We start from the raw sequence: 23,272 nt of genomic DNA, 5'->3' as shown, positions 1-23,272 counted from the left end.
ACTGCTCTGATCCCAGCGCCGGGGGCCCCCTGGAGGGGAGGGCCTGTGGCAGGAAAGAGGCCTACCTAGGTTTAAGCTGATCGGTGGGGGCTGAGATCTTTCCAGGGAGAACAGGGTGTGATGTGTCGTAGTGGAGCCCTGCTCCGAGGGGGCCCCTTGGGTGAGTGGGAGGCGGTAGTCGGCCCCTACGTCTTTCAGCAGAGTTAAGAGCGTCTTCCTGGTGACAACTAGTAGGGTTTGGGGAGGGGAGATCACACAGGATCACAACTGATGCCCACAGGCGAGTGAGAGGCCCCACAATTCCACACACGGTCCCCTCGCTCATCTACCGGGCGGCCTGGGTATGTGGGGGAACCGGGTGCCCCAGAGGCCTGACCCCACCCTGAAAGGGCGTGCTGACTGCAGTCAGTTCCAGCCCAGGAGCTTCCTGGGGCCCGGGGCAGGCGCTGAGGTCGACCTCAGAACCCAGAAGGAGGTCGAGGTTACCTGGTCTGAGTATCTGGGAACTAGGGGACCCCCTCTTTCCCTTCACTTTGGTCAGGAAAACGGGATCCCCACTTCCATATACACATCTCTACACGCTACCATGAATGGCTAGAAATAAAAAAGTTAAAAACAGTAAAAGAAAAAACCCAATGGGGTGCCTGGGTGGCTCAGTCCATTAAGAGTCCAACTCTTGACTTAGGCCCATGTCATGATCTCGTGGCTGACGGGATTGAGCCCCGTGTCGGGGCTGCAGGCGCACCAATTCTCAAAACTGCTGAATGCAGAGATCCTTCCAGAGCCTCAGAGGGACCGGCCAGCTCGTGGGCATTCACCCTCATCCAACAGGGTGACTAAAAAGGATGTCACAAGAAGGAGCGTGGGCACGCCTGTGCACCCACAGCAACCTCCATGGATCCCCAAAACCCCCAGAGGGGGCCCAGGCTTCTGCTGAGGATGGTCTTTTTCCAGCCCTGACGCCGGAGCTCTCCAAGCAAGCATGCAGTGTGTGCCTCTGCCCGCGTGCACAAGGGCGTGCGCACACACTTCTGTGGTGTTGGGCATGCATCCACCTGCAGCGGTGGATTCCAGCGAGCAGCTCCACCCTGGGGGTTCCTCGGGGAATGAGGAGCTCACTGCGGCTCCCGCCTACCCCACCTGCCTCCCCCTGAGTCCAGGCACCCTGAGGCGGGATGGGGACCGAATGGAGGAGGACATGGGTGTGGCAAGCCCCTTGGTAGGTTCCATCTGCTGGTTATGGCCCTTGTGCTTGGGCACAGGAAGCCACCCCTCTCAGTCTCCCAGCTGCTCCCCATATGCAGGGAGCAAGCGGGGTGGGTATGGACAGGATGCTGGTGCCTGATGGCTGGGACCACCCACCCACCCCACCCCCCTCCGCCCAACTCTGGGACCAGAGTGCAGGGCACTTACGTTTGCTGGTCTTGGAAGCTATGAATGCAGGAGTCTCCCCAAAGTCATTTGGGGTATCCACCTCTGCCCCAAACACAATGAGGGCCTTGACCATCTCCACATTGTCTTTCTGTTGGGGATGGAGTGAGGAGAACATCCAACAGCTCAGGGAAAGGAAAAGAAAAAGGATGCCAGCCTCTTCCACTCAGCCCACCGATTCAGTGGGCCTCTCACGGGCATGGCAGAAGGTGCTGGAACCCTTCAGATCCCCCACCCATTGAATAACTCAGGCAGAAGCTGGAAGGGACTCACCCCAGGTGCCAGCCCCACCAGCTCCTCGAAGGAAGCAATGCATCTATGACCCCTGCCCAGGGACCCTGGGGACACGGAAGAGTAGGCTGCTGATCACTTCCAGGAGCAGCAGCAAAGGGGGGAGCAGGGAAGGGGAAGGCTGTTCTGTCCGTCAGGTCAGGGTGCCACTTGTGAAGGGGTAACTGAGCACGCATCCTCCGATTCAAGTGCCAAGTGCGGCCTCTCTTCAAAGTGCTCTGTGCATTTAACATTGGAGGCTGGGCAGGGTGGGGTGGGGGCAGGGTGGGGCGTGGTTTCCCAGAACAGACCAATCAACTGGCTGCCTGGAGACTGAGCTCTGGTCTTATCCCCTCCCTCTTCCTGGCGCCTAATGTCCCTAGACAATGAGGAGGTGTGTTAGAAGGCAGTTTTCCAAATTGTGGTCCATGTACATTAGGATTTATATGGGCACGGACTATGCATGCTTGAATCATTAGTTGTATATTTCTGTCTTGGCTTCTTTCCTTTCATGTCACTGGTTTACCACTTACATCAGTAATAGAACTTTTCCTTCGAAATAAATTTAAGTATGGTGTAAAAGCAAGCCAACTTAGGGGTGCCTGGGGGGCTCAGTTGGTTAAACGGCCAATTCTTCATTTCAGCTCAGGTCATGATCTCACAGTTCATGAGTTCGAGCCCTGTGTCGGGCTCTGTGCTGACAGCTCAGAGCCTGGAGCCTGCTTTGGATTCTGTGTGTTGTCTCCATTTCTCTCAGCCCCTTTCCTGCTTGTGTTCTGTCTCTCTCAAAAATAAATAAAAATATTTTAAAATACCAACCAATTAATGAAAAAGCCAGTCTCACTTTGGAATGCCCTTCATGAAGCAATTAGAACTAATTTTATTAAAACTTGACACTGTACTCAGTGTCGTAAGACGGAGAGAAAGCGCGGGCATGTCTGTGGCATACCAGGGCACCACCGTAAACTTGAGGAAAAGCACGGATGCGATTTGCTTGAGTTGTGGGCAGAGCCATGCGTTTTTCCCCCTGGAACACCATTATTACTTGAGACCATGACTGACAGACAAACTGCGGCTGTTCGGCCTTGGGTATCTAGAAGACGTGTTCTCAAAAATGAACACAGGGAACCTGGCACTTCAAGAAAAACATCTGACAATATTTTGTGCCAATGATAAAAGTCAAGCTTGCAAACAGAAGTGGCAGTTCCAGAAAACTCGTGTATGCCATGACGGGCTTGACAGCTGCCCAAACTTGACTCTCCTGATGAGATCAGTGGGGATATTTACAAATGTGGGGTTTTGATACTGTCTGATGAAATGGGTCACCGTTTCTATGCATACACAGCGAACCAATATTTTCCGAGGAACCTATGCATGGGTAAAAGATCTGTGCAAAGTGCAAGAGGTCCGTGCAAAGTGCAAGAGATACCAGCGGAATAAAGTGTTTAATGTAACAAAGTGTGAAAGGTTCGTGGAAATGGCTGCTCTGACCGCTGCAACTGACCTGCCATACACTACGCCTCGTCCAGTTTTGGTGCAACATCAAGGAATATTCATGATTCTCTGAAAAGGTGCAACTGTGTATCTTTTCCAACATAGCTATGGGAGGCCAGATTTTCGTCTTAGCCCCCCACACATATTCAACAACATATTGCAACAGAATAAATGTAGCAGACGATAGGAGGCTCAATACGTCTTCTCTGAGGCCAGGCGTTAAAAAGTTTCACAAAGATGTAAAAGGACGCCTACTCTTCTCTATTATTTTTCATTTTGGAAAATAAAGTTGTTTTACATAAAAATGTTATTTATTTAGGCTAGCTGGTGATTGGTGGATTGGGTTTTTTTTTTTCTGTTTATTTTATTTTTGAGAGAGAGGGACAGAGTGTGAGCAGGAGAGGAGCAGAGAGAGAGGGAGACACAGAATCCCAAGCAGGCTCCAGGCTCTGAGCTGTCAGCACAGAGCTAGACATGGGGCCCAAACCCACAGACCGTAAGATCATGACCAGAGCCGAATTCGGATGCTTAACCAACTGAGCCACGCAGGTGCCCCAGTGGATTGTTATTTCTAAATGAACTGATATTTTGAGGGGGACCTGAGTGGCTCAGTCAGGTAAGGGGCCAACGTCAGCTCAGATCATGATCTCATGGTTCATGAGTTTGAGCCCCGCATCAGGCTCTGTGCTGACACTAGCTCAGACCCTGGAGACCGCCTCAGATTCTGTGCCTCCCTCTCTCTCTCTGTCTCTCCTCCACTCATGCTCTCTCTCTCTCTCTCAAAAATAAACATTAAAAATTTTTTAAATAAATGAACTAATATTTTGCAATTTTCTTATTTTTAATCTCCAATCTATTAAATATAGATAAAACCCATATAAACAAAAAAATCTTGGGGCTCCTCAATAATTAATTTTTAACAGGATAAAGGGACCACGTAGACCCAAAATATTTAGAACTGATGAGCTCGATCATTCTAAGGGCTCATTCAGTGCTAAAAATGGCCATGGTTTTATTTTCAGTTTCTCCCTTCAGGGGCAACAGCATCTTTCCCAGTGATGGCCTTTGTTATAAAACAGGATGTCTTTGGGGTCACCCTAAATCTACTTCTTTTAGAGTCCCAGATGCCTCTCCAATTCCATCCCTTGGAAATCTGTGGAACATACTTAGAGGTACATGGCATTGCTGCGGAAGGCGTGTACGCACACAACCCACATCCGTAACACAGTAACCTTCCCTTCCCGTATTCATTATCTCATACTCTGGTTGTCTAGCCGGACCGGCAGGGTCTTAGGGGGAGGAAGTCTGCTCTATAATAAACCAAGAGCCGCGGCTAACACCGACCATGGACCACCAGATGCACAAGCAGACCTTGCTTCCCGGGAACTTATAGCTCCCCCCCTCCCCAGGAGATAGAAACAATATGCAGATGGGTATTTTCCCTAATAATGCAGGAGAGGAGACGTGATATCTGAAGGGTGCCCGCTGGGGCCAGGAACCGCACGTGTCATCTGGACATTCCTCCTGGGGTTACCAAGGGTCCACCGCTCACTCTACCCAACAGCTCTGCCGGGTGGGTACCCACACCTCTGGTTTCCAGAGGGGGAAATCGAGGCTGACAGAGGTGACGTGATGTGCCCAAAGCCACAGTGGGTAGCCAGAGCCGGCACCCCATGCACTTGTCAAATGGGGGACACGGGAGCCAGAGGGACAGGAGTGTCGAGGAAGGAGACAACATTTTGGGCTGAGAGAGGGGGACGTGGAAGGTTCCCGAGGGAGAAGGCAGGTCTGAATGGAGTGTAGGAAGGTAGGAGGAAGATTCTGAGGGGTGGGGAAAGGGAGAGAGCGGTGAGAGAGGGTGCAACAGGCAGGCCGTCCCCTCTCCCCAGGCTCACCGACACGGCCAAGTGCAGCGGCGTGTTGCCGTGCTCCCCGCGGGCCTCGGCGTTGGCCCCGTAGGTCAGCAAGGCCATGACGCAGTCCAAGCGGTTGCGCATCACGGCCACGTGCAAGGCTGTGTTCCCCACGCTGCTGGTGCTGTTCACGTCGCAGCCCCGCTTCAGCAGCATGCGGGCCATCTGCGGGAGACAGGGGCCGTGCTGAGGTGGCCGGCACTCAGGGCGGCAGTGGCCGGCGGCACCCCGGGCCGCCGCCGCCTCCCTGAGAGGCTGTCGGGCATCGGGCCTCTGGAAAGCACTAGCAACCAGAAGAACCCGGGTGGCAGGCCCCAGTTCTGGGGACGGCCCCGCACATTGGTTCCCACGCCACTGGCACCCCAGGCAGTAGAGGACAGAAAGCTGATTTGTGCTTGCTGATTTAAGGGGCTTCCGGGTCCTTTCCTGGAGCGAATGGGACCCCATGCATCTCAGAAAAGTCCCAGGACTACCCTGCTCCCTGCGACCTTCCCTGGGATCCTGCCAAAGTCTGACCCCTCCCTGGGCCTTAGCAACACAGGCCTCCTGGGGAGCCTGGGATCCTGAGAGGGGCGTGGCCTTTGGAGCCCACAGCTCAGCCTCACTTCCTCCCACTTGTGTGAGCCTGGGTGGGCCCCCCTGCACCTCACGTTTCTGTGAAAACAGAAACGCAAGTCCCTACCTCACGGAGGGGTGACCACGAATGACAACGCGTACGCAAAAGGCCTGACTTGGGGTCTAGCTCCGGGCAGGAAGGAGGTGCCCTGCAGAAGTTGGCCATCTCCTCCCTCCTGGCCCATCAAGACAGACCACAGTCCCTGGGGCCATCGAGGGCCCTGCTGAGCTGTGCTTCCTGGAGATGAGGGACCAGAGGCCACCCTCCCAGGGGCCCAGAGCTTGGCTCAGGGGCAGGCCGTGGAACCACTTGAAGAATTTTCTCACGTGTTACCTCGCTGACGTCGCACCTCCCAAGGCCAGGCCACAGGACCCACGATTCATACGCAAAGAACCGAGAGAGGGGACATCGAGAGAGGGGACACAGTCCCTGGGCCAGCGAGCAGCAGAGCCTGCGGGACCACTATGAGATCAACCCACCCTCCTCCCAGAGTCATCTCAGGGACCTGCTTCCTGTGGGCAGCAGAGGAACAAGGGGCCTGGAACCCTCCCCCCCAGACCCCGCTCCCCCTCAGACTCTGCCTACCTCTGCGTTCTTGGCCCAGTGGAGGGGGCTGGCTCCGTAGCGAGGGTCCTTGCTGTGGATCTGGCTGCTGTCCATGCTGATGATCATTTCAGCACACCTGAGGGGAAGAGGAGCCAAGGGGCAGTATAGAAGGCCATGGGGGTGGCGGGAGATGGCCCGGGGCTGGAAAAGGCCACCACTTGGGGCTTCAACCCCTGGGGAAGAAGAGTTTCTACAAATAGAGTTGCAATAAAACCAACCAGCATGTGTACTATGGTATGTCCCAGGTACCCTGAGCCCCTGTAGGCACAGCTCGAGCCCCCTCCTCCAGGAAGCCTTCCCTGATAACTCCAATCGGCAATGATCACTCTCACTGGTGCTGGCTTTAGAGTCACACCCCAGACTCCTCACTGGTGATCTCTGGAAAGTGGCTGAGGCCGTCTGCACAGTCCCAGCCGGACTGGTGGGGGTTAAGGGAGAAAAGACATTTCATTTCTGCACCTGGCACGCAGTCACCCTCCAGCCCCCCGGCCCTCTGCCGTTGCTGTTCCCTGCAGTGACCTGTGTCCTGTGGGAAGTGCAGGCACAGCAATTAAGGTCGCAGTGACTTTCCACTCCTGGGTGGACAACCAAAGGGACTGAGAGCAGGGACTCAGAAACTGGTATACCCACGTGCCTAGCGACACTGGCCGAAAGGGGAGACAACCCAAGTGTCCCTCGACAGATGGAGGAGAAAGCAAAATGTGGTCCATCCAGACCACGGAAGATTATTCTGCCTTAAAAAGGCAGGGAATTCTGATACGTGCCACAACACTAGTGAACCTTGAAGACAGTTTGCAAAGGGCATGTTGAGTCCCCCGGCCCAAACCTGGCTCTGTCAAGGTCAGCGGAGTTGATGCCAACAGCAGAGGGGCTCCCCAGATGGGAAAGGGGACGGGACCACTCTCTGTGGCCCCAATACCTGTGATTCCTGGAGTGCTGGGCGGCGGCAGAGGGAGGTCCCCGCCGGGGCCCTGGGAGGACGTGGTGGTGGGGGCAGTAGGGTGCCCCCAAGGTGTGAGGTCCCCTGCATCGTCTAACATGCAACTGTCCGTTGCGATCTCTGCCAGCCCCACAGGGGAGGCCTGGCAGGGGAGAGAGGAAGGCGGCCAGAGGTGTCTAAGGAAGGAGCCACATGGCAATACCGGGACCCTGGGCAGCACGGCCTGGGGAAGCTGGAGCAGAGCCAGCACGGGGCCGCCGTGCCTTCCCTGAGCTGCAACAGAGCCTCACCCACCGCTCGAGCCCGCTCGGGTTGTGACCTGCAACCCGGGGACCCGGCCACCGGGAGGCGAGGTGGCAGTACTGTCTCTAACCGTTTGGTCGAGTCTTTCTGAAAGTTCTCCATCTCGGCAGTGCTGGGGAGGATCTTGGAAATGTGGGCTGGCCCAGGCTTGGACTAGACCTTTGAGGAGATGGCAACGCCATGGGGGCCAGCACGGTGGCGGCAGAGTCCAGGAAAGGAAGGGCCTGGGGGATGGCCAGGCGTGCCCCTGACCCCACCATGTGTGTGCAGCCTTCTCTGCTCTCCCCCTGCCTGTTTAGCACAGCCTAGAAGCACCAGGTGACTTCCTGTCTCCTGTCCCAGAGCCGCTCTCTTTTCCATCTCTCTAAGGCCAGCGCTTAGTACAGCGTCCAGACTGCAGGGCTGACTGCCTTGTTCATTCGTTCTGTCAGCCTTTCCAGGTAGTGTTTCCATTGGGCAATATTTTGAGATATTCATCATTTTTATCACCTCCCCCCCCCCCCACATATACACACCCACACTCCACATGGAGACTCTTCCACAGACCAGGCCTTCCCAGGTCTCAGGAGAAGGGAAGGAATGTGAGATTGGTCTGGAGTTCCCCACGGCACAGGCCTCTGGGGCACCTGCCACCCAGCAGTGCCACCAGCCAGGAAAGATGGGCCCCTGGGCCACCTTGCTAAGCATCCCTGGGCTCCGAGCCAGGAAGCCGGAGAAGCCACACGGAGCAGCCAGGAAACAGGCCACACTGGGCTGGTGGGCATGGTCGGGTGGGCCCCTCCCTGGGGTTGCGTGTGCCTCCAGCCCAGGAGGACCACCTGGGGGAGGTGGCAGGGGGAGGACCCCGGCCAAGATTTGGATTGTTCTTCTCTAGTCAGTGGCCAGAAATCAAGGTGCGTTGAGGAAAACATGTGAACGCTCTACTGGCACAGCTGACTTTCTGGACTAAGATTCACACCCGTTACACGTTCATCGCGCACTCTCTTTGGGCCAGGGCTGGGCCTTGGCACTAGCGTCTGATACACATCTCGTGAGCCTGGGGAGGCCCCTGCTCTCCTGGCCGTGAAGCCGAGCGATGTCAGAGCTGGAGAGCCAGCCTACTGGGTGGGGTCGCGGGGGAGGGGGGGCCTTACCCCTTATGGGAGAACTTCATGGCTGTGTGGATGGGGTACCCGGCGGGCCCCATGATGCTGCACCGAGCGTTGCACAGTAACAGTACGCGGACCATCTCCTGCTTCCCCATCTGGCAGGCCAGGTGCAGAGGCGTCTGCCCTTGGTCGTTCAGCCGGTTCAGGCCGGCCGACGCGTTCTTCCCTAGAAGCTGACAGTGGGACACCAGGGTAGGCCGGGGCCTGGCAGAGACAAGCCCCCTGCGTGACCCTCCCCGGCACCCTCCGGGCCAGTCTCCTCCACCGACTTGAGGGGAAGGGAAGTCTTCCAATGAGACAACACTGGGAGGAACATTAAGGGAAGCCCCAGAGAACGGAGGTTTGGAGGCAAACAGGACGCCTGCTGTGCCAGTCGTTGGGGGGGCGGGGGCAGGAGCTGGTCTGGCATCGCTGTGACTCGTATGAAACATTTCTGAATGTGGGGTGCGGGGGGGGTACGCCTGGGTGGCCCAGTTGGTAAGCATCCTGCTTCAGCTCAGGTCATGATCTCACAGTTCGTGGGTCCAAGCCCTGTATTGAGCTCTGTGCTGACAGCTGGGAGCCTGGAGCCTGCTTCTGATTCTGTGTCTCCCTCTCTCTCTGCCCCTCCCCTGCTCACACCGTGTGTGTCTCTCTCTCAAAAATAAATAAGCATTAAAAAAAAAGTTTTTTTGAAAAAGAGAAAGAACAATTTCTGAATTGGGAGCTTAAAAGGGGGTTGTTCCTAGGGGTGGCCACTGGGGGTCTGGGTGGGAGGGATTCCTTCTCCCCACTGTATACTTCTACTATGTATTTTGGTCTCTCCTCCTTGAATTTATTTTGCTGATATTACTTTTTCAATTCCAAAAAAAAAAAAACCGTATCACAAAGAAAGCCAGGAGGTGTTATTTCCTCATGTGCGGCTGAACGCTGTCTCCACAGGTTAGGTAACAACTCCTGCGTGCTTGCGGCCCGGCGCTGGGCCTGTCAACGAGCTGGGAACCAGCAAAGAGGCTGGACACTAGGGCCGGGGCCCCACTCACAGCTCTGCCCCTCCCTGGGCACGTTTCTTAACCTCACTCAACCTCAGTGTCCTTTTCTTTTTTCTTTTAATGTTTATTTTTGAGAGAGAAGGAGAGGAGACATGAGGAGGGGAAGGGCAGAGAGAGAGGGAGACACAGAATCTGAAGCAGGCTCCAGGCTCTGAGATGTCAGCACAGAGCCAGACGCGGGGCTGGAACTCACAAACTACGGGATCATGACCTGAGCCAAAGTCGCATGCTTAACCGACTGAGCCACCCAGGCGCCCCATCAACCGCAGTTTCTTTGGCAAAGAGAAGGAGATGATGACCCCACCCATAGACGCTGTTTGGAGAATTGACTGGAACACACAACATTCCACCCAGGGCCCGACCTGAGACCAGCGTGCGATAAAGGACAGAAGGCGCTGGCGCCTGTCCTCTGCAACAAGACAGGCTCTCCGGGGCACAATGCGCGTGGAAGTCCCTTTCCATATGATATAAACCCACATTTTCTGGAATAATGTCATCCCTTTCCGATGCCAGGGCAGAGGGGGGCATAATCTTAACGAAGCCTCTTCTAACTAACTCTGGGCAATAAAATACTGTCTGGTATTGTCTTTTCTGGCTGATATATAAAGTTGCCTTTCGTGACATCACTCCATCTACGCCCCTGCAATTTTTATTTTCATTTTTTCAGCCCAGATGATCAAAATTTTAACAGGACGGGTATGTCTGGTGCACATTGCCTACAGGAGCCAGATGCCAGCTGGGGTTTTGAGCTCCTGTCAAAAGCAGAGCTCAGGACCCACCGGACCGTGAGCCCCTCCAAGCAAGGCTGAAACGAAGTCACCCAGGCCAAGGTCGGGCTCAGCAGGGGCTCGGGACAAGTGGAACCAAACTGATTGGCTGGACCCATTTCCTGGGTCGGAGGGCCTCCCCAGGGTGGTCAGAGCCCAGGGATCAAGGATGGGTCTCCTTGACAAGCACGAGGAGGGCAGCAGGGGAGAAGGGGGTATGCCCTCTGGGAAGGAGCTCGGGACCAAGTGGCGACGGTGGGGTGCTGCCGGCACCGGTCACCCCTGCTCACCTGCAGCACCTGGGAATTGTCGCCCTGGACGGCATAGTGAAAGGCAGTCTCTCCCTTGTCGTCGGTGACGTCCAGCTGGGCGTGGCAGTACTGCACCAGCTCCACCAGGATCTCCCCGTCACCCTTGCGGCAGGCCAGGTGCAGGGGGGTGCAGCCCTCCTCATTCTCCCTGCTGTTGGCACAGCTGTGGGGGGCAAGGAGAGAGGGGTGCTGAGGACTCAGGTGCGGAAGAGGGAATGGGCTTCGAGTTCAAGAGCATTCACGCCAGACTCGGGCTGGCTGGTCCAAACATGGGGCTGATTCACCAACTCTTTGTGTCTGATGTGATTTTGTCAGCCGTCCAGCTGCACATCTGCATGCAGCACGTGTCCTGGGGCCACGCCGGCCTGAAAAGGGCGGCAGGCAGGGTGGTGTGGAAAGGGTCGGAAGGCGGAAATCTCACTGGCCTTGGGCAACTGGCTTAACCTTCCTGGGCTTCTGTATCCTCATCTACGGAAAAGGTAACCCTGCCCTAGGAAACGGCCAGAACCGCGGCAGGAGAGACATGACGGTGTTCCAGAAAACGGTCTGTACGCTGTAAAGCGCAGCGAGGGTCTTCGAGTCTAGGGCCTGGGAGCGGACCTGAGCTGCGGCCACCACAGGACGGGCAGGCGAGCCGCAGTCCTGCGGCCTGGCCCACACGGTCCCGCTCGGGAGTGTTCCCATGGAGGGAAGTGTTGGCTGAAGGGCCACATGCAAGAAAGTGGTCCAGCCACCAGGAGGTCACCCGGATCTTTGGAAGGAGATGCAAGGAGCTGAGGCCTCTTGAGCCATCTCCAGCGGAGTGACCTTGCACGGGCCACATGGTCTCTTGGGGGAATGATGCTGCTTTATGCGGGTATTAGAAGGATTCAAGTTCATGGTGGGGATACAACAATGGGGTGGGGCCAGGCACCTGTTACACCCTACGTTTCTCCTTCTGGCTTCGGGTCGGCATTCCTCTGCTCCCACTCAGAGGCAATGCTGCCCCCTTTTAAGTCAAAGGTTGCCCGGCAGAGGGGAACTGAGGCAGGCTGAAGATTCCCCAGATTCCACCCATCCACACACACGTACACACGGACCCTGCCGAGGGTCCGGCCCTCCTGGCCCACCTGATGATGCGACTGTGGTGAAAGCACTCCCGGATGCCCAACTCCACGGCCAGATGGGCCACCGACCAGCTGGGGTGGCTGCGGATGAGGTCGGTCAGCTGCTGCAGGGCCTCGACGTGCAGGACGCGGCTGGAGCTCTCGTAAAAGGGCGGCAGCTGGGAGGAGTAGTGCTGGAAGTTCACCAGGGCGTCCGCCTCTCCCTCCAGCTGGAAGAGTCTGTGGAGGGACACAGGAGGACGATGCGGGACTGAGCCGGCTGCAACCCGCACCCTCGCTGGAGTCTGAGCCTTGGGTCCCCCCCCACACATGGGTCCCTGCCTGCCCCTGGCCGTGCACCAGCCCGTTCTGGCCGGGTTGCCCTCCCCACCACGTGCACCTGCACACGGACACACCTCTAAACGGAGTCAGGATTTTCTTTTTATTTAAAAATATTTTCGGGGTACCTGGATGGCTCACTTGGTTAATCTTATCACATTAAGATGTGATATTAAAAAGAACAGTCTTGGGGCACCTGGTGGCTCAGTTGGTTAAGTATCTGACTTCTACTCAGGTCACGATCTCACAGTCCATGGGTTTGAGCCCCGTGTTGGGATCTGTGCTGACAGCTCGGAGCCTGGAGCCTGCTTCAGAGTCTGTGTCTCCCTCTCTCTCTGCCTCTCCCCTGCTTGCTCTGTCTCTGTCTCTCAAAAATAAATTAAAAACATTTAAAACAAAGAGAGAACAGTGAAATGTTATTTTGTAATGTGAAGTACAAAAGCAAGATACAAGTTGTGTATGATACAATGTGATCTAAATGGTGTTTAAAAAAAACCTGGGAGGAAATATGTCAAAATGTGTCTTTATAATAATTTAAATGTTCATTTATTTCTCTTCTTTAAATAACTTAATAATTTAAATGTTCTTTATTCATTCCTCTTCCTTAAAAACAACTGTTTATCTATTAAGTAGTCTCTACACCCAGCATGGGACTCAAACTCACAACCTCCAAGTCGAGAGTCATAGCTTTACTAAGCCAGACAGGCGCCTCTATCCATTTCTAAAGTTTCTAGATTTTCTACGATGAGTAATATAATTTTTATAATTAAAAAAAACTTTTCATTTTCATTAAAATTTTTTTTAATGTTTATTTACTTTTGAGAAAGAGAGAGAGAACACATGCATGTGAGCGAGGGAGGGTCAGAGAGAGAGGGAGACACAGACTCCGAAACAGGATCCCAGCTCCGAGCTGTCAGCTCAGAGCCTGACACGGGGCTCAAACTCACAAACTACGAGACCATGACCTGAGCTGAAGTCAGATTCTCAATCCACTGAGCCACCAGGCACCCCAAATACCTTCCACTATTCCAAATGGAGGAGTAAATCAATGAACAAAACAGATGACATGGCCTGCCTTCCTGGAGCCCGGGTTTTTATGGGTGAGTTAGCACAATGAGTAAGGTAAAAATCAAAGCAACAAAGTACATTAAACAAACTGCCAGGTAATGAGCGCTACAGAAAAGAAAAACAAAGAAAAGAGGACACGGAAGGAAGTCGTTCCTCATTCTCCTTGGCTCCTTTTGGTTTCATCTTGCTGACCTCTTAACATCAGAACCATCCATGTTAAGTGCTGTTGCTGCGTCAGGATAATGACACAAAATGGCAATGAAAAATGATGCTGAAAATTGATCACTGGGTTTAGCATCAGTAAGACATTGCCGGCTTTGACAAGACACTTTTGGTGGAAAGCAGAGCTTGGTTGGAATGCTTTCAGAAGGAATGGAATGTAAGAAATTGGACAAGGACAGATAGTGTGTTTTAGGGGTTTTGCTGTAGAGGGGAGCAAAGGAGGAGGCTCATGGGGACCGTGGAATCAGGCATGTGAATACTGGTGAGAAGAATCCGAAGGAAAACAGGATTTCTCTGAGGACTTTCACTTCCACGGCAGGCCAGGTAAGGGGGACTGGAAGGCCTCCTAGGGACAACCAGAAATGCGCGACAAAACGTAAAAGGCATAAAATGCGTGAGGCATTGGATACCTAAGCAGACGGATGAAATGCCAGGCTGGAAGGGGTTAGGGAAATCCAGGAAGTGGGCTGTGTTGGCGGCTGCTGCCACCTGGGAGGCTGGAGGGATGCACCGGAGCATTAACAACCTTGTGGGCTCAGGGGGACAGGGAGGGCCTGGAGGCCAGGGCGGGCCACCTCCTACTGCGGGGAGGGATCCTGGAGGACTAATGTTGCCAGGTACTGGGAGAAGCAAACAGAAAAACAGCAAGCCATGCTTCCAGAGGCTTCTGCAAGCACCGCTGCAGATCCAAAGGGTTTTTGGCTCAGGAGATAGGGGCACCTTTTTTTAGACTGACTGAAAATACCTACAGGCCCTTCCACACAAACACAAACATAGAAATCCACACGCGGGGACCTTGTGGGCGTTTTAAAACAAGGCCCCCAAACCTGTTGACTCTGCTCCCGTTTAGCCGGGGTGGCGTAGGTCTCTTTGCCCTTAAATGTGGTGCAGTCACTGTTCTGCCAACAGAATATGGCAGAAGGGATGCTGCCCTCATCTCTGGACCAAGGCCCTAAGAGACTGGAAGTTTCTTCCTCTTTTCTCTTGTGGCCCAGTCACCATGCCATGGGGAGAGTGACACAGCCCACAGGGATGACTCCTGGCCTTGGACCCTCAGCCCCGGATGAGCTCCCAGCCAACAGGCAGTTGTGAGCGAGTCATCTTAGAAGTGGATCCTGCAGTCAAGCCAATAACTGATTGTTGTTTTTTAAATGGTGATTTCTTTATTTGGGGGTGGGGGAGAGAGAGAGAACAAGCAGAGGAGGCCAGAGAGCAAGGGAGACACGGAATCTGAAGCAGACTCCAGACTCCGAGCCGTCAGCACAGAGCCTGACGCGGGGCTCGAACCCACAAACTGTGAGATCATGACCTGAGCCGAAGTCGGACGCTCGACAGACTCCGCCGCCCAGGCGCCCCTTGACTGTTGTTTCAAGCCAAGGTCTGGGGTAGTTTGTGGCACAGCAGTTAATACAGGAAGGCACGTATCGGTCAACATAGTGAAACCCGGCAACAACTCACACATCCCATGTTACAACGGCTGTAAGGAGATGTGAAGACAAATACTGAAAATAGCAGAGGAGAAAGTTGTCTCCAAAGGCTGGCAGCGGGCTTCCCAGCAAGGGAAGCCAGAGGTAATGGAGCGACGTTGTTAGAGAGCTAAAAGAAAATAAATGTCCAAGAGAGTTCAGTATCAGCTGGCTTCCCTTTAAGTAGGAAGTTTATATTAAAACATTTCACCAGTCACATAAACAAAGAGAAACAAAGAGAGGCTTTGTCATTAGTGCACCTACGCAAAAGAAAATAGAAATAGGTAGAAGAAACTTGATCCCTAAGATCCAGGGGAAAAACAAAGTACCATGAAAATGGCAAATATGAGGTGAAACTAAATAAGTATTGGTGGCATCATGTCTTGGGCTTAAAATAAAAATAGAATTAAAAAATTAAATGGAATAGAAGGCTGGAGGGGGAATCAATGGGGTTAAAAAGTTCTAAGGCCCGTTTATTGTTCTGGAAGTCACCAAAGTACTAATTGTACTTCAGTTAGGCCAAGGATGTGTGTTTCAATCTCCAGGTTTCTATCAAGAACTGGGAAGGGTTTCGGATTTTGCCCTACTTGCAAACTAACAAGTTCGCCTGACATAGTTTCACGGAAGCTGGCAGAAGACACGAGATTCCTGGATCAAAGACAAAGGACAATGCCTTACTCACAGCAACAGCACGAGCCTGCGTATCAGCGGCTACGCCAGGTCCCTGGGATCCGGTTCCCACGGGGGACACGAAGAGGGCCAGGTGATACCTGCTCATGTTGTGTCAGAAGAGACAAACCCTGGGTGTGGGGAACTCGAATCTTCTACAATTGTTAATAAGCAAATCTGTCTCAGCTTTGTTCTAGAAGATGATATGATCTCTATTACCCAAGAGAGGAAGCAAACGTCCCTGCTACTTGAGGGAAAGACCTGATCTCTATCCTCTGAGGCTGTGCACTCTATGAACCTCCTTGTAAAGATAGCCTGAAACGGAGGAAGTCGATCTCTCTGCTTGCAAGATGTACTGACACATGAGAGACCCACAGAGAATTGTCCCCCAACAGTTACCGCTAAAAGAGAATGACAGAATGCATAACTTTCAAGTGGACAGAGAGGGGATAAATGGCATAATAAGAAAATGATCATGAATTGCGAAATCATTATGCTAAGTGGAAAAAAAGTCCTAAGACCACATGCTGTATGATTAAAAGGCAAAACCTCAGTGATAGAAAGCATATCAGTGTTTTCCAGGGGTGGTGGTGGGTGCAGGGGACTTATCGCAAAGGAGGGAATTTCGGAGACCACAGAAATGTTCTCTGTATTGACTGTAGTGATGGCATATGGCTGTGCACCATCGCCAAGACTCATCAAATGCTACACTTCAAGTGGGTAAATTTCATATTTTTGTAAACTGCATCTCCGGAAAGCTAACTAAAACAAAACAAAAATAAAACCGGGGCGCCTGGGTGGCTCAGTCGGTGAAGCCTCCGGCTTCGGCTCAGGTCAGATCTCACGTTCGTGGGTTCGAGCCCCGCGTCAGGCTCTGTGCTGACAGCTAGCCCAGAGCCTGGAGCCTGCTTCTGGTTCTGTGTCTCCTTCTCTCTCTGACCCTCCCCATCTCATGCTCTCTCTCTCTCTGTATCAAAAATAAATAAAAAAATAAAAATAAAAATAAAACCAACTGTGTGCAAAGACAAGAAAGAAAGGAATAAAGAAAATAGGTAGAATAACAACAAAAAAGAAAATAGCAAGACGACAGGTTTAGACTCAAATGTATCAGAATTAGATGAAGTAGAAATAGAGTAAATGTTCCAGATAAATGTAAGGAGTAACAGACAAGGCTAATACAGGAAAAAAGACAACTTTATACTCAAAACAAAATTTAAAACATAAGGAAAATGTATGTTTTTTAAAATATTTTTAAAAATATTCCTATATATTTATATTTATATATATTTTAATATTATATGTTATATATTATACAATCTAATACTAACCCAGAAAAACCCGGTGAAGCTATATTGATAAGAGAAAAAGTAGAGTTTAAGGTAAAAAGCATTACTGGAGACAAAGAGGGGACAACAAACAAACAAACAAAATCCCTGTTGGATCTAGAATCACTAGTCAACCTGACCTGGCCAACACATGTGAGACATTACCAGCTACAGAATGAACATTCTTTTCAAGCACGTGCAAACAAAAGTTAGGGTACTGGACATAAGCTGGGCTAGAAAGTACATCTGAACAAATTTCAAAGGCTTTAAAATATTTATTTTTAAAAAATGTTTGTTTGTTTGTTTATTTATTGTTGAGAAAGAGAGAGAGCGTGCGTGAGCACAAGCAGGGGAGGGGCAGAGAGAGAGGGGCACAGAGAATCCCAAGCAGGCTCCACACCATCAGCACAGAGCCCCACATGGGGCTTGAACTCACAAACTGAGATCATGACCTGAGCTGAAACCAAGAGTCAGACACTCAACTGACTGAGCCACTCAGATGCCCCTCAAAGGCTTTGAAGTATTTAGACCATGTTCTCTGATCACAATGAAACTAAGCAAGAGACCAGTAACAAAAAAAGGGAAGGAAAAATCTCCTATATATTTGAAAATAAATACATATAGATACAAACAAAATACATACAGATACAAAAGAAGTACATATAGATACATATAAACTATCTATGGTTCAAATAATTTTAATGGGGTGCCTGGTGTCTCAATCAGTTGAGCATCTGGCTCTTGATTTTGGCTCAGGTCATGATTTCATGGTTCACGGGATTGAGCCCCTCATCAGGCTCTGAGCTGGCAGTGCAGAGCCTGCTTGGGCTACTATCTCTTCCCTTCTCTCTGCCCCTGACCCACATGCACTCTCTCTCTCTAAAAGATAAATAAATAAATAAACTAGGGTACCTGGGTGGCTCAGTCGATTAAGCATCCAACTTTGGGTCAGATCACGATCTTGTAGTCTGTAGGTTCAAGCCTCATGTCAGGTTCTGGGCTGACAGCTCGGAGCCTGGAGCCTGCTTCAGATTCTGTGTTTCCCTTTCTCTCTGCCCTTCCTCTGCTCTCTCTCTCTCTCAAAAATAAATAAACACTTAAAAAATCTTTTAAATAATGGAACCAGAAAAGACCCCAAATAGCCAAAGCAATCTTGAAAAAGAAAACCAAAGCTGGAGGCCTCAGAATCCCAGACTTCAGGCTGTATTACAAAGCTGTGATCATCGAGAAAGCATGGCACTGGCACAAAAACAGATAAATGGAACAGAAGAGAGAACCCAGAAATAGACCACAAACATATGGCCAACTAATCTTTTGACAAAGCAGGAAAGAATATCCAGTGGCATAAAGATAGTCCCTTTTAGCAAGTGGTGTTGGGAAAACTGGACAGTGACGTACAGAAAAATAAACCTGGACCACTTTCTCCACCGTACATAAAAATAAACTCAAAATGGATGAAAGACCTAAATGTAAGACAGGAAGCCATCAAAATCCTGGGGGAGAAAGCAGACAAAAACCTCTTTGACCTCAGCCACAGCAACTTCTTACTCAACACGTTTCTGGAGTCAAGGGAAACAGGAGCAAAAATGAACTATTGGGACCTCATCAAAAGAAAAAGTTGCTGCACAGCAAAAGAAACAATCAGCAAAACTAAAAGGCAACTGACAGAATGGGAGAAGATATTTGCAAATGACATATCAGATAAAGGGTTAGTATCCAAAATCTATAAGGAACTTATCAAATCAACACCCAAAAAACAAATAATCCAGTGAAGAAATGGGCAAAAGACATGAATAGACACTTCTCCAAAGAAGACATCTAGATGGCCAAAATACACATGAAAAATACTTAACATCACTCATCATCGGGGAAATACAAATCAAAACCACACTGAGATACCACCTCGCACCCTTCAGAATGGCTGACATTAACAACTCAGGTAACCACAGATGTCGGCGAGGATGCAGAGAAAGAGGATCTCTCTTGCCTGCTGGTGGGAATGCACACTGGTGCAGCCACTCTGGAAAACAGGATGGAGGTTCCTCAAAAAATTAAAAATAGAGCTACCCTACAACCAGCAATTGCACTACTAGATATTTATCCAAGGGATACAGGTATGCTGTTTCGAAGGGGTGCATGTACCCCAATGTTTATAGCAGCGCTATCAACCATAGCCAAAGTATAGGAAGAACCCAAATGTCCATCAATGGATGAATGGATAAAGATGTGGTAGGGGTGCCTGGGTGACTCAGTCAGTTAAGCATCCGACTTCAGCTCAGGTCATGATTTCACAGTTTGTGGGTTCGAGCCCCACATCAGGCTCTGTGCTGACAGCTCAGAGCCTGGAGACTGTCTTTGGATTCTGGTCTCCCTCACTCTCTGACCCTCCCCTGCTCATGCTGTCTCCCTCTCTCTCAAAACTAAATAAAACATTTTTAAAAATTGTATTTAAAAGATGTGGTATATATATGCAATGGAGTATTACTTGGCAAAAAGAAGGAAGTCTTGCCATTTGCAACTACGTGGATGGAACTGGAAGGTATTATGCTAAGTGAAATTAGTCAGAGAAGGACAAACACCCTATGACTTCACTCATGAGGAACTGAAGATACAAAACAGATGAATGCAAGGGAAGGGAAGCAAAGATAAGGTAAAAACAGGAAAGGGGAGGGGCGCCTGGGTGGCTCAGTCGGTTAAGCCTCCGACTTCGGCTCAGGTCGGATCTCGCGTTCGTGGGTTCGAGCCCCGCATCAGGCTCTGTGCTGACAGCCAGCTCAGAGCCTGGAGCCTGCTTCTGGTTCTGTGTCTCCTCCTCTCTCTGCCCCTCCCCCTCTCATGCTCTGTCTCACTCTGTATAAAAAATAAATAAAAATTTAAAAAAAAAAGCTTTTAAAAAAAAACAGGAAAGGGGACAAAACACAAGAGACTCTTAAATATAGAGAACAAACAGAGGTTTGTTGGAGGGGCCATGGGAGGGGGGATGGTCTAAGAGGGTGGGGGGCATTAAAAAATCTCCTCCTGAAACACTGTTGTGCCATATACTAACTAACTTGGATGTAAATTTAAAAATAAATAAATTTTTGAAAAATAAAACAAATCATTAAAAAAAGAAATTCAAAGATTTGAAAAAGAAAAAAATTAAATAAATAAACTAAAAAAATTTTTTTAAACTATCTACGGTTCAAACAAAAAGTCATGGGGGAATTTGACAAATATCTTGACTCAGTGATAACATAAATATTCTCTATCAATTATGTGGAGGAACCTCTACTTCTGGATAGGACTGAGGAACTTGTACCAAACTAGCCTTCTTGCTGTAAACAAATAGAAAGTCAGGATTTCATGCAAGGGAGTACATGAAGGTGCTTGGAGGGAAGCCAAGGCAGGCAAGAGCACGGGGCCAAGACTGCCGAGTAGAGGGGAGCACATTGAGGGAAACCCCACATTTTTACTCGGGGCACTCTGGGGTCTGTGATGCAGGGTACAAAGGATAGAAAGGCTGAGAGGCAGCCAGAATTCCCACTAGGCAAAGAGAGGCCAGTATTCAGAGTTTTCCGAGACGCCCAGAACTTGAGGGAATTACAGGGAAGCCCAAAATTCTGCATGCAGTTTTCTCTCACAAGTTATACAGAGCAAGATGTCAGGAAACCGAACAGAGCAGCTCCTGGGTGGCTCAGCTGGTTGCACGTCAGACTTCAGGTCAGGTCATACGTAATCTTGCAGTTCGTGAATTCAAGCCCTCACACTGGCCTTGCTGCTGTCAGCACAGAGCCCACTTTGGATCCTCTGTCCCCCTCTCTCTCTGCCCTTCCCCTGCTCATGCTCTCTCTCTCAAAATAAATAAACATGAAGGAGGAGGAGGAGGAGGAGGAGGAGGAGGAGGAGGAGGAAGGAGGGAAGGAAGGAAGAAAGGACGAACCCAAACAGAAAACAGTACCAGAGAGGACACAGAGCGGAGCAGAAACTGGCCGTTTTTCAGTACTTAGAAAACAGAGATTAAAGTTTAAGCTGGAAGGACCCTGGTGAAACCAAGGCTTTCAGCTGAGGCCTCAGAACTTCTGTCCCTTGAAAGTAGACTCTATGACCTAGGAGTCTATTCCAGGCAGGAAATCAATCTAGTTACAAAAGGCAAAATAATAAAGCCTCTGGAAGATACTATAGAACTACAGAAAAATAGCCTCAACCCCTCACGGTAGAGAAGAACTTTCTTAAACAGTACATAAACAATAAAAGAGATCAGAGACTCCGGCTTCCTTGAGACTAAGAACTCTTGTTTATCAACAGGTAGCATTAAGAAAGTACAAGGACTTTGAGGCGCCTGTCGGTTAAGTGTCCGACTTCCGCACAGGTCATGATCTCACAGTTCCTGGGTTCTAGCCCTGCATCAGGCTCTGCACTGACAGCTCAGAGCCTGGAACCTGCTTCAGATTCTGTGTCTCCCTCTCTCTCTCTGCCCCTCCCCTAACTGTGCTCTCTATCTAAAATAAACAAATAAACATTTAAAAAAAAGCATAAGGGCAAACCATGAGGGGATGGCTGCAACACACATAACCAACAAAAAGGTGTGCATTTGAATAGATGCTAAAACTCTGTAAGAAAAAGAACTTTATTTTTTAAGTGTTCAAGAGCATGGAGCAGGTACCTCACTGAAAGGGACTGGCAAATGGTTCACAACTTATCCAAAGGTGCTCAAACTCCTATGTAATCTGGTAAAGGCAAATTAAAGCCACAATGAGACACTAGTACACACCCAACAGAATGATAATTTTTTTTAAGCTGGCAACAATATGCATCAGAAGTAATGGGAATCTCCTTCACTGCTGACAAGAAGCCAGAGGGGCGTTATCCACTGAAGCTCAGGATGCATATGGCCTCGGCTTGTGGATTCCATTCCCCAATAGTTGCCTGACACAATTGTACACATATACACACCAAGAAAAACAGAAGCAGCCCAAATTCCCACCGATACCCAAATGAGTAAGTAAAGCTGTGATGTATGTAACACAGCGGAATTGTACTGCACAGAAGTTGGACCCAGTTCCATGCAAAAACATGTAGAAATCTTACTCAAAAATGCTGAGCAAACAAGTCAGGCACAGAAGCAATGACCAGCAAGTCAGGTTAATGGTCACCACTGGGGGGCAAGGGAGCACAAGGGGGGCTTCCCGGGTGCTGCAATGTCTTGGCTTTTGACATGGGTGCAGAGGTATCTGTGATCATCGAGCTGTACGTGCTTTTCCATGTGTGGCATATTTCACCATTTTTAACAAGTTTAAAGAGAGAGAACAGGAGGAGGGAATTGAGGACAGCTGAATAGAGGCACTGCCTGGAGGGAAATGAAGTCAAGAATGAAATTTTTTTAAAAAAGGAAAAAAGAGGCAACAGCACATTTGTATAGCAATGGAAAATACCTAGTCAGGAGGGGGAAATTACCCAAGAGAGAGGAAAGAATTGCTGAAGCGATGTCCCGAGGTGGATGAGGGGATGTTGACCTGGACAGAGACTGGAGTCTGCAGTGGCAATAGGGAAGGCCCTGAATGCAGGAGCAGGTGGTGTGGGCAGCCAGGGTGGGGGCACTCACCAGCTGCAGGGGGAGGGGGAGGGGAGGGAAGGAGGGGGAGGACAGGGTGAGGCATACCTGCTGGCCCTTTAGGGGAGCTCCTCCGGCCATGGAGGAGAACTGGAATTAATCAGCATTCGAGTTTTGTTAAGAAAAAAAAAAAAAAGAAAGAAAAGAAAAAGGGAAAAAAAAAAAGAAAGCCGAGAGGGTATGCAGGTGTGATCATAATGACAGTTTCAGCAGGGCAAGAAGTGAAGTCCATGAAAGTCAGCAGGGGATGGCTCACTCTGTGTCTGCAGAGGGAGAACTTGACATTGAGAGGAGCAGGGAGGAGGAGGGGGAAAGACAGGACCAAGGGCGGGACGTGGGGAGCTTGTATTTGCAAAAGAGATGCAGTTACTGGTGATCACAAGATCCAGGGGATGGGTGTGTGGGCTGGGAGAGGTCTGGCACCAAGGGCCGTGGGTGTGAGGGGCGCCCTGAGAATTTCACAGTAACCGAGCATCAAGACAGGCAGTGATGGTGACAGGGTGCTCTGGGCCAGGGACACATGGCCCCAAGGGTGTGGGGAACCCCCAGCACAGAGTGTGGGCAATACAGGCCGATGATTCAAGGCTGGAGGGCAGGGGAACCCTGTCCCTCCTCCAGGCCCAGCAGGGGGAAGACCCGGAGAGAAAACTTTTGAGGCTTTCAGGGGAGAGCCAGGCT

At 50.7% G+C, this 23,272-nt stretch overlaps 1 protein-coding gene across 7 annotated transcripts in view; it reads right to left on the bottom strand.

Annotated features, from left to right (window-relative positions):
- Positions 1–23,272, bottom strand: part of PLA2G6 (phospholipase A2 group VI) — a 58,916-nt gene that overhangs the window by 20,264 nt on the left and 15,380 nt on the right. For 6 of the 7 annotated variants that reach the window (XM_029953511.1, XM_029953509.1, XM_029953505.1 and 3 more), the window contains exons 3-9: positions 11,940–12,155; positions 10,810–10,993; positions 8,707–8,894; positions 6,310–6,406; positions 5,091–5,273; positions 1,414–1,522; positions 66–227 (exon numbers count right to left, since the gene is read on the bottom strand). In XM_029953511.1, the coding sequence (XP_029809371.1) occupies positions 66–227; positions 1,414–1,522; positions 5,091–5,273; positions 6,310–6,406; positions 8,707–8,894; positions 10,810–10,993; positions 11,940–12,155 (1,139 nt within the window). The remainder of the gene's footprint in view (positions 1–65; positions 228–1,413; positions 1,523–5,090; positions 5,274–6,309; positions 6,407–8,706; positions 8,895–10,809; positions 10,994–11,939; positions 12,156–23,272) is intronic. The other variant, XM_029953510.1, reaches the window with a different exon arrangement.

Source organism: Suricata suricatta, chromosome 10 (assembly GCF_006229205.1).
Source record: "Suricata suricatta isolate VVHF042 chromosome 10, meerkat_22Aug2017_6uvM2_HiC, whole genome shotgun sequence".
Taxonomy (NCBI): Eukaryota; Metazoa; Chordata; class Mammalia; order Carnivora; family Herpestidae; genus Suricata; species Suricata suricatta.
This window is presented reverse-complemented; position numbering and strand designations above follow the sequence as displayed.